The sequence below is a fragment of the Sphaerodactylus townsendi genome, linkage group LG02, assembly GCF_021028975.2.
Source record: "Sphaerodactylus townsendi isolate TG3544 linkage group LG02, MPM_Stown_v2.3, whole genome shotgun sequence".
In the NCBI taxonomy this organism is placed as follows: domain Eukaryota; kingdom Metazoa; phylum Chordata; class Lepidosauria; order Squamata; family Sphaerodactylidae; genus Sphaerodactylus; species Sphaerodactylus townsendi.
The window spans coordinates 128,951,376-128,963,118 of NC_059426.1; the positions used below are offsets into that span (position 1 = coordinate 128,951,376).

General features: G+C 41.2%; 1 protein-coding gene across 2 annotated transcripts in view; it reads left to right on the plus strand.

Moving 5' to 3' along the window:
- Nucleotides 1-8,693, plus strand: part of FMN1 (formin 1) — a 185,885-nt gene extending 177,192 nt beyond the window's left edge. For both annotated transcript variants that reach the window (XM_048486013.1, XM_048486012.1), the window contains 2 exons: nucleotides 2,670-2,754; nucleotides 5,334-8,693. In XM_048486013.1, coding sequence (XP_048341970.1) covers nucleotides 2,670-2,754; nucleotides 5,334-5,378 — 130 coding nt within the window. In that variant the 3' untranslated portion in view covers nucleotides 5,379-8,693. The remainder of the gene's footprint in view (nucleotides 1-2,669; nucleotides 2,755-5,333) is intronic.
- Nucleotides 8,694-11,743: the final 3,050 nt, after the last annotated feature.

Genomic DNA, 11,743 nt, shown 5'->3' on the forward strand with positions numbered 1-11,743 from the left:
TCCTGTCACATTCACCATCAGTGAATGGTCTACCACTCTCAGCAAATACATTTAGCAACATGGTAGCTGGCCCTCACAATAGACAAGTTCTCCCAGAGCTGTAGCAAAAAGGAACTGCACTCCTGCCACACCCCCGCCATGCCCTGGATTGCCTCCACCCCACACCAGCACACACCCAGTGCATCACGCACCCCCCCCCCGTCCCCTTGGCACTACGCCATTGGGTTCTCCTCAACATGCTTTCTAAAACTACTTTGCTAAAAAATATTGATTTTTTAAAAGAGACTGTATCTTGTTCACTCACATCTCTTTTTGATATATTAAAAGTAGCTCCTGTGACAGAATTCAAAGTGCCTTCTATCACTGTACTCCTTTAATACTGCAAGTTTCAAGACAGCAGGAAAACTCTTTGGCCTTTAAAACACAGCAGTCCATTTGTCATGGTGCTCATATACAATTTTCCATTTCTTTGAAACTGCATTTTCTTTTGCAGACATCTTTTTACAGAATTTTTTGCAGCAGCAGTTGTAGAGTTTCAATATTATCCTTGAGGCCGTTTCAAGACGACGTTACTCTCATTACGCTCATCCACGCCAAGAGTTCTACGGGCGTAGCGCGAAGCCCGCTCAGCACGGCAAAGTGCGAAAGCCAGGCCAAGCAGAAGCTATCACAGGAGAGGCGGCCCGCATGGAGTCGCTTCTTCCCGCCTCCTCCTCGTCCGGACTCACGATGTCCGTCGCTGCCGCCTCGCTTCGTTGGTCGCCTATTCAGCTCATCGACAGCTGCCCCCCCTCCCACTGGAGGTCGGAGGACAGTGGCGGGCTGCTGCATGTCCAGCAGGCAATGACGCAGGGCATCGTGGAGTCGGACGGAGGAGACAGCGTTTTCCCCGGGCGGCGTGGTTCGCGACCGTGTCGTTGGAAGACGCTTTCCCAACAACAACCCTTTAAAGGGTTGTTGTTTAGGGCGGCCTGACGCCGCCCTGGGGGAAGGGAAGCGGAGTCAGGTCGCCGCTGCTGCGTTGCAGCAGCGGCGCCTGTGCGAACGGCGGCCTGGGGGCGGCGTTTTTACCGCCCCCAGGCCGTCGTTTATGGGCCGTGCGGAAACGGCCACAATAAATAAAAAAATGAGAAGTATTGTTTTAAGGACCTAACTCTTCTCTTTCCCATCAAATCCATCTCATCCTGGCTGTTATTAACTGGGAATATTCATTTTGACAATAGCAAAGAATAGAAGAGACCCCTGCCACCATATCCACTAGCTCTCAGGAGCATTGTACCATATGCACAGGCTAGGAAGATTATTTAAAAAATGGATTATGAATCTGACCTACCAGATGGCTGAGTTGCAATCCTAAGTACCCTGGATACTGTGAGATTTATTTCTTAATACACACACTGCCTTGAAGTTTAAATCTACACATGCTAATATTTAAAAATTGGAGGCCCTCCAAAAAGGGGCAGATACAGAGAAAGGATGAATGAAAGGGCAGCCTCTTACCTGCAGCGGGATACACATACACATAACTGCCTGCCAGTCAATCCTCAATCATGAGAAGCAAATGGCAGCTGGCAGGAGGAGAACTTGGCTGAAAAAAGATGTGGGAAGGAGACTCCCATAAGCTTCCCTCCTTCCCTCTCAACCCAAAGGGCCACTCACTGGCTCCTGCAATCAAAGATGCATGAGAGGACTCCCAGTTGGTTGGGTGTGGGGAGGAAAGACAGAAGCAAGGCTGAAGCAAGCAAAGGAAGACATCAGAGCAACCAGGTCTCCTTGAGGAAAAAACAATGCTTTTACCTGCAGCAGCAACTTCACCAGTAACACTGGAAGCCACCTGGAGAAGCCTTGATGGGTGGAACCTGTAGAAATTTTCAGTATGCAAAACACTTTATTTTTCTTTTTTGCAAAAATACCAGCTCTTTTACTGTTCTTTTCCTACCTTTTTTGCAAAGGCAGGTCAGACATCTTCTATGCCCATTTACAAATCTTCCTTACATACATATAACCTTCTACACAGCAATGCATGGAGTTGGGGCGGGGTGTGAAAGTGAGGCTTGGAGTGGGGGCAGGGTGTGAAAAAGCTGGGCAGTTTGGATACCTGAGCTTTGCTGGCTATCAAAGCTCTCAGAATGGCTAAAATGCTAGTATGGAGGGTAAAACCAAGTTGGAGGCTGACTGAAGGAACCATTGAGTTCAAAAGAAACAGTGTTGCTATTGTGTTTTTTGCAAGCAAGGGCCAGGAAGAACAGCAGTAAGTGGTGCGTCTTGAAACAGGAAGAACAGTATGGGTCTAAAAGAATATGCCTTGAGGGTGATAGCGTTGATTCCCGGCCACTCTTATAGCAGCAAACAAGGAGGGCCACACAGAAAGAGCTCAGAGGCTGCATGCAGCTCACAAGCTGTCAGTTGGTGATCCCTGACCTAGACCACTATACTTCCACATGCAGAGATCCTGGCCAGTGCCAAAACTGGTTGGTGATTGTGTGAAATCTGATTAATGTGACCTCATAAAATCAGTGTACTGTGTTTCAAAAGTCTGGTTTCAACTGGAAACTTCCACTGGATAAACATTTACAAACTCTACGCTTTTCAAAAGCCGCTTTGATATGCCAAGCAGATGCCATTTCTTTGGTTCTCACTAGACATGTTGTGTGTGTGTTTTGTTTCAGACTCAAAGTAGCCCAGCAATCAGTGAGCAAGTTAACTGCAGAAAAGAAGGTGGAAACAAAGAAAATCAATCCCACTGCCAGTCTGGTAAGACATGTTCTGAGGATTGACTCTGATTCCCGCTTACTGTTATGTATTTCTAGTACCATGCATCTTAGTTCCATTCAAAGGAAGTTTGATATATCCCTTCCAATCTCAAAGCATGAATATCCAGATCCTTTTTTTAAAATAAAAAGTGAAATTATGGTTGAGCAAGATTCCAAACCCATGAGGGAGCTTTGTTCAATCTATCTCTGGCTGTTTCCGCACGGCCACACTGGGGGGGTGCGTCAGCATATACAACGCCGACACACACCCCTCGGGACCGTTCGCACGAACGGTCCCAGTAAGGGCAGGGAAGATGGCGCAGCGCTGTGCCATCGCCCGATCGACGTACCTTCCCTGCGACCTTCCGGCCATCACCACCTCCTGTGGCAGCATATTCCAAACACCAATCACACGTTGTGTGAAGAAGTGTTTCCTTTTATTAGTTCTAATTCTTCCCCCCAGCATTTTCAATGAATGCCCCCTGGTTCTAGTATTGTGAGAAAGAGAGAAAAATTTCTCTCTGTCAACATTTTCTACCCCATGCATAATTTTATAGACTTCAATCATATCCCCCCTCAGACGTCTCCTCTCCAAACTAAAGAGTCCCAAACGCTGCAGCCTTTCCTCATAAGGAAGGTGCTCCAGTCCCTCAATCATCCTCGTTGCCCTTCTCTGCACTTTTTCTATCTCTTCAATATCCTTTTTGAGATGTGGTGACCAGAACTGAACACAGTACTCCAAGTGTGGTCGCACCACGGCTTTATATAAGGGCATGACAATCTTTGCAGTTTTATTATCAATTCCTTTCCTGATTATTCCCAGCATAGAGTTTGCCTTTTTCACAGCTGCCATACATTGAGTTGACATTCCCATGGAACTATCAATTAAGACGCCCAAATCCCTTTCCTGGTCTGTGACTGATAGCACTGACCCCTGTAGCGTGTATGTGAAGTTTGGATTTTTTGCCCCTATGTGCATCACTTTGCATTTTGCTACATTGAACTGCATTTGCCATTTCTTAGCCCACTCACCTAATTTATCAAGGTCCGCTTGGACCTCCTCGCAATCCTTTGTGGTTCTCACCACCCTACATAATTTGGTATCATCTGCAAACTTGGCCACCACGCTACCCACCCCTACTTCCAGGTCATTTATGACCCCCCCCCGCCGCTGGGGGGGAGCGAGGGCGGTGCGGTTGCGATGCAGCTGCACCCCCCATGCAAACAGCTCCCTAGGGATGGCATTTTTGCCATCCCTAGGGCACTGTAAATGGCCCATGTGGAAAGGGCCTTAGTGTAGGCCAGTGGTTCTCAACCTTCCTCATGCCACAACTCTTTAATACAGTTCCTCATGTTGTGGTGACCCCCAACCCTAACATTTGTCCATTTTACTGATGGAGAACATTGATGCAAAGAGACTTAGGTGACCCCTATGAAAGGGTCGTTCGACCCCCAAATGGGTCCTGACCCCCAGGTTGAGAACCACTGGTGAAGGCCTTTGAAGGGAAAAAGAGCGTGCCTGAAAATAATTCCCAATTGCTGCCTCAGTTTTGTCACTTCTCTCTGAAATATTAGTGCCTTTATGCCTTCTACTTCCAAACCATCTTTGCAATCCCTTTCATTTCATATTTCTGAAGTAGAAAGAAGTAGATTAGAAACCCAACTAAAAGGGTTTACCTTGCCAATCTATTTATCTGTGAATTAGTCTTGCTGGTTGTATTTTCTGTAGTCTAGGCTGATGTCTTTTTCGTACTTGTGAAGACAGATGGAAAATTCTTTTGCTGTATTTGGATGCAACCGATACTGGTTACTCAAACTAAGGTGGATTCAATTTAGCAACAATACGCATAAAAGCAATTCTTGCTTAGAAGTACCACCAGATACAGTATGGTATTAGTACAAAGAGCCAAAATTAAGGCAGTTTGTCATTTGTCAGTTTGGTAAGAAAGGACACTGTAGGTAATTAATTTTACCACTGTTGGCAGCAGTCCAAGAATTCCAGTGTACATAAAATTCTCTACACAAGTATAGGCTTCTCTTCTGTAACCAAGGGTGCTCTCAGCAAATATAATTAATAATATTCTCTGTACTGTTCCATTTCACAGGGAAGAGAATGAGAAGCCCCTGCACACTGTAAATGTCAGATCACATCTATAATTTTTCTGCTTTTGTTACTGCATGTATTCCCTCACACAAACAAAACTTCCTTGGTGTTACCATTCAGATTACTGATTTCTTTTTTAAAAAATCACAGTGTCGCTTAATATTAATATGAAAATTCTTCTAGACTACAGTAGAGGCATTTTCAGCATTCTCTCTGCCGGTGGGAATGGAGGGTCAAAGTCCAAGAATTAAATAAAATATTTTCTGAAATTCTAAATATGCTTATATTGAAATTTGGAATCTGTTTCATAGTATGGTATTCCAGGAGTTAAATTTCTGAAGGGAAAAATACTCTCTATTCTGGTTTCCGGCTGCTTCATTCTTCATCTTCTAGACCACATACTCTTTACAATTTGAAAACAGATGGAAAATTGAAGAAAAGAATGATAATAAAGTTCCTTTTTTCTTAAACAACAGAAAGAAAGACTACGTCAGAAAGAAGCCAGTGTGACCACCAACTGAAAGAAGACACATGAAAATAATGACATGATGAAAATAATGACCTAGCATGATGCTTCACTCTGCCCATATCTCTAGGGAGCACCTTATTGTGATGTTATGGAGTTTTGCTTTGCTCTTCTTTTACTCAGACAATCCACAAAAGACTTCTCATTTCCTTGGTTTACACAGAAAAGGAGACACTGAAGAAGTTTGTTTACATGTGAATTATGAAGAATTTTGTATAACACTTCCCTTATGTGGCTTTAAATACATCTCTTTTATTGGAGGTTCTTTGAGTACTCTAAGCCAAATGTGCAAGTTGTAGAAGGGGGACAAAACCAGGAATTTCGGCAGTGAATTTAAGCAGCTTTATATTAGGAGCAACACAGGTGTGGAATAGCTCCAGGAACTCCCAGTTTGTAGATTGCAACATTTATTGAGTGCAATGTCTGTTAGAAAAGATGTTGATAGTATCCAAAGGATAAATTTTACCTTCTCTAAAAATGATGGGAAGTTAAGTGCATCAGATATATTATGTGTTGTATTACAACTATTTTATAGGAACTTCCTTCTATGCGATAGAAGTAGAAATACTGATTTGCACATGCGGAGAGATGAATAATCTCACAACCCCTGATCCTGCTAAGTTATAGAAATGATGCTTGATAATATATTTAATTGCATAGTTTTAGGATTCATCCCAAACTTAATTTTTAAAATCTTTTGCATTTCATCATGGATCTCCATCCACTATCTAATATATCAGTCCTATTTTCAGAGGTTATAAGGTCAGTTGTCCTTCTTATGTTTCTTTCACAGTGAGCATCAACTGGAAATATCAATGGCAATATTGAAGGATTTATTTTACTTCCGCACTGATACTATATCCTAATTAAACCATCTCTCAGAACATGTTTCCTGGTTTGGATCTGAATTGTCCTTAATGATTTCTTAATCCATAGATAATTATATGTACCTTATTTTAAGGCTATTGTTTCCAATTTTACTGTCCTTCAGTTGGGAACAGTAATCCAGTTTATCAACCAAACTAGTACAGCTGCTTGTATTTGGTACTGCTAAACTACCTCTTTTCTCATCTTCTAACATTTTGAATCTTACTTTTAGCTTTTTTCCCACTTCGGATGAAATTTTTGATCATTCTCTGCCATTCTTTTAAGATTTTTTCTTCTATATAGGTAACTTTTGAAATAAAGTTAGATTTGCTAATATATTCATTTTAACTGAGGAAATCCTTCCTAACCATAAAATTCTTAATTTTTCCCATCTTTGCAAATTTTCTTTGATACTGGTCCAGACTTTTTGATGGTTGTCTTTTAAAAAGTTGTCTTTTAAAAACTGTATTGCTCTGTCCTGTCTGATAAATTCCTAAATAATTTGTTTTTTATTCTTCTGTTTCTGTCCTGTCTGATAAATTCCTAAATAATTTGTTTCTTATTCTTCTGTTTCTGATGTTTATATCACCATCACTTGGGTCTTCTATGTGTTTATATCCAGAGAAGGTTCAAAATATACATATATGTATATGTTCCATTATTTTTATTCAAAGAAGTTTTTGGTTACATTACCAATATTACAATGTCATCTGCATAACTTTTCATTTTAGATTCTCCTTTTCTGAAATAGTTATGCAGAAAAGTCATAAGATTCTCTGTAATGTAAAATAGGCCAAAACAGGTATTCATTGATTAAGTAGACTCTGTGATAGGTTATAACTTGCTTGCTTGTTGGCTGTTTACCCTGTGTAATGTCTGAGCAACTGCCTGTTTAAGTGAGATGAACCCAAATAGGGACTGATGATTCTGAAAATACAAAAACTTGTATTTTTGGCTATGTTCTTGCTTTTTTTCAGTGTCTTAAAGATATGATTAAGGAAAAGCAATATTGATATTTATGCTTAAAAAGACCAGTATCAAAAAACATTCAGTTAAAACTAGCCATGTTTAGTTGGAAATGATAATGAAAAATGTAATACTTCAGAAATACATGTGTTTTATATTTTGGTATTGAGAGGAGAAATATTATATTGTTATTATTTTGTAATGTTTTCAGAATGGAATAGGTTATTTTGCATATTTAGAAGATATTTTAATAATTAAGTTATATGCTTTTGGATCCAAAGAACCCACAGCACAAGAAGAAAGTACTTGGGAGGTCATGAGTTTTTCTTGCTTGTCATCAACCTCTGTCAACAAAGACTGCTTGAAACAATTACCCCAGAGGGTTGGAAACTCAGCAAAGTAGCTTTTTTATGATGATGGAAATAGGAGAAATCTATTATATCCATACCCAAAAGCTCAGTTCAGACTTAACAATGAATAATGCATTAATTGAACTTATTGGTTTGTGCAATTGTCCAAGAACAGGCAACTCCAATAACTATGACTAGTTAGGATAGTTAGGATGACTAAGGATAAACACTAGACTCAAAAATTATGGTTTGAAATTTGTTTCTTAACCACACTTATGGCCCAATCCAAAGCAGAGGCGAATTGCCTCTCAGCCATGATGCAGGGCCACACCGGTATGTTTGCTCCGTCTGCCAGTGTAAGGGGCACCCCCACCAGCAGAGAGGACAAAGGCACCAGGAACCTGGCACCCCACTCCACAGCAGCAAAACTTGGAAGTGGGCACCACTGCAGAGCAATGCTGGATTGAACACTGGCACATAGGGACATGGCCCAGTGTGGAGCCATCTTTAGTTGACTTCCATCTGGGTTTAGCCCTATGGAGGGCTTTCAGGCAGCCAGAAGGTTTTTTAGTTTTTGCTGTTTTCCCAGGTCGCCTGAAAGCCCTCTGAAGGTGGCATGGCAGTGCAGCATGGCGTCATCCTTGGCTGCTTGTGGATTGGACTGTTAATCTTAACTATGAATTTGAATTATGTAGAAACATGAACATCCTAGCATAATCCAGTTAAAATAAACTATGTTTTGTTACATCTGAACTGAGACACAGCCTTAAGCTTTCTGCTCACATAACAAGATCTCTGCATCCCAGCTGTAGTTTTGATACTTGATCATGAATATATAAAATATTATAATTTCTTCACCATGGCTAAACTGTCTTTTTATATTGTACTTTGGAGAGTCTAAAGTTATATTTTAATGATATTAGAATATAATTTATAAAATGTTGGAAATAGTATGTTAGATGTAATTCAATAAAAATGAATCTGAGAAGCAGTAAATTTAGAAACTTATATATTGGTGGAATATAAACACAACATAAAACAAAAATAATCAAAAATGTACTATAGATGCATTTCTTGTAAATGATGCTCAGTAAAATATGTAATTAAAATACTTATTACTTACAGTTGAAACGTATCACATTTGTTATAATTATGGACTGTGGGGGTGATTTTGAAGGTCAAAGTTATCTTCCTGTGCTGGCGTCTCCTGGGCTATATCGAAAGATGTCTAGGAAAGAGGTATTCTACAACTTCTGTAGACAACAATTTGCCCTAACCTAACAAGGACCCACAATTCTTACCTTTGGGGGAGGTGGTGAACAGTTGTTGTCCTTCTTTTCAGCAAACTTTTAGATGTTTGAAAATTGCTAGAATCACATTATTACTTAAAACACCTTTTTTGCTATGCAAAACCTGTAGCTTAGCTTAGTTTAATGTGAGCAGTAGCAGCACAAACAGTGAAGTGAAGCAAAACCATTTCCCTTTAAAAAGTCAGTCCTTCTCCTCTGGAAACAGGAGAGATTGCCTCTTTATGGCTCCTAGAAGAGCTGTATAAGCTCATCTGTATGGCACAGCTGTATGGTGCAAAGGCTAAGAAAGTGACATTATTATGGTGCAGAATCTAGGCATCAGGAGTGATCCTCTTGCATTTGCAGTAAGAGCAATATACAGCCCATGTTAAGCTAGCTTTTCTTGCATGTAATATGTTCCGAATCTTTTATGGACAATATTGTGCTCTTATACATAATCTTTGTGAGTTCCTTTTATCTTTAATACATGGATTTAGCTGAATTATTTTTTAAAAAATGGCCATGTTACTGTTTGTGTTTGAGATCTCTATTACTGCTCAGGCATGCCATACTGTGACCTTTAGTAAATGTCACTCAGCCACACCCCCTTTCATTTGAGAAATATTGCTGTAATAGATGGATCTGGATGGAAACAAGAACTTTAATGTGACTCCTAACTTCACTGAACTAAACACTGAGGATTTTGGTGTCCAATTCCACTAAATGTGGGGAACATCAATAGACAATTGCATATCTCTGGGCCAATCATGAAATGAATAGATTTCCAATACTGCTGTTACAATATTGCACTAATAGTCAGCTTTCTAGTTTGGTGAATTCTGATGTTTTGTTTACTCTGAGTAGAAATCTTTAGCAAACATTTTTCAGTTTATCCATTTTTGGGAAATTTGGTTTGTTTACAGTTTAGTAACAGTAGCACTGGAAATAGATCCCAACAGAGAATAAACAACTGACAATTTCTTTTCCTGCTGTGACGGATTAGTGTTTTAAATGGCTAATTTAAAAAGGTGCAGCTCAGTCAGAGCTGGAGCACCAAGAGTTAACCAGACCTCCACCTCACTGGCCAGCTGAGATGCAGTAGCGAGGAGCCACACAGAGAGAGATTGTGCCTCACCAGAGACTATTGAGAAAACTCAGCAATGAAGGAATAAGAGGGGAAGTCCTCCTATGGATTAAAAACTGGTTGAGAAACAGGAAGCAAAGAGTGGGTGTAAATGGGAAATTCTCACAATGGAGAGATGTAGGGAGTGGTGTCCCCCAAGGATCCGTTTTGGGACCAGTGCTCTTTAACCTATTCATAAATGACCTGGAAGTAGGGGTGGGTAGTGTGGTGGCCAAGTTTGCAGATGATACCAAATTATGTAGGGTGGTGAGAACCACAAAGGATTGCAAAGAGCTCCAAACGGACCTTGATAAATTAGGTGAGTGGGCTAGGAAATGGCAAATGCAGTTCAATGTAGCAAAATGTAAAGTGATGCACATAGGGGCAAAAAATCCAAACTTCACATACACGCTACAGGGGTCAGTGCTATCAGTCACAGACCAGGAAAGGGATTTGGGCATCTTAGTTGATAGTTCCATGGGAATGTCAACTCAATGCATGGCAGCTGTGAAAAAGGCAAACTCTATGCTGGGGATAATTAGGAAAGGAATTGAGAATAAAACTGCAAAGATTGTCATGCCCTTATATAAAGCTGTGGTGCGACCACACTTGGAGTACTGTGTTCAGTTCTGGTCGCCACATCTCAAAAAGGATATCGAAGAGATAGAAAAAGTGCAGAGAAGGGCAACGAGGATGATTGAGGGACTGGAGCAACTTCCTTATGAGGAGGGGCTGCAGGTTTGGAGAGGAGACGTCTGAGGGGGGATATGATTGAAGTCTATAAAATTATGCATGGGGTAGAAAATGTTGACAGGGAGAAATTTTTCTCTCTTTCTCACAATACTAGAACCAGGGGGCATTCATTGAAAATGCTGGGGGGAAGAATTAGGACTAATAAAAGGAAACACTTCTTCACGCAATGTGTGATTGGCGTTTGGAATATGCTGCCACAGGAGGTGGTGATGGCCACTAACTTGGATAACTTTAAAAGGGGCTTGGACAGATTTATGGAGGAGAAGTCGATTTATGGCTACCAATCTTGATCCTCTTTGATCTGAGATTGCAAATGCCTTAACAGTCCAGGTGCTCGGGAGCAACAGCCGCAGAAGGCCATTGCTTTCACATCCTGCAGGTGAGCTCCCAAAGGCACCTGGTAGGCCACTGCGAGTAGCAGAAAGCTGGACTAGATGGACTCTGGTCTGATCCAGCTGGCTTGTTCTTATGTTCTTATGTTCTTATGTGCTTGCCTTATATAGATGCAGATAGAGTCTGTCAGAGGACAGATTGGGAAACTGGGAGATTGTGTGACACAGAGATCGAGCCTGTCACAATGAGAGTGAGCCACAGATTGTGTCAGTCTTCACATCTGGTCAAGAGATAGTGTCTAGAGGCAGAGAGACACAGAGAGAAAGGTGGAGAATGGCTAGGTGGACAGTATTCTCTAAGAAATCTCAGAGACTGAGAGGAAAGATCCTTGTTTTCATCAGAGGCTAGGTGGCCAGATGTTGGTGAAAGAGAAGAGGGAAGCTTATTTCACTGGGACACTCCTAAGACCACACAGAGGGCTCGGCTATTGTCTCATTAGGAGGCCACACCTAGATATTGGGACTGGAGAATTCATGAGGGTGTATTAGCTTAACTGACAGAGTTAAGTGAGGGTTTAGAGAAACCCCAGAGTTTACTCTGTCCCAAGCCAGCATGAAACCCTTTGGAGTTAAGGGCGGGTGTTTTAGGAGAATGTGTCAGGACTGTGTTGGAAAGGTTT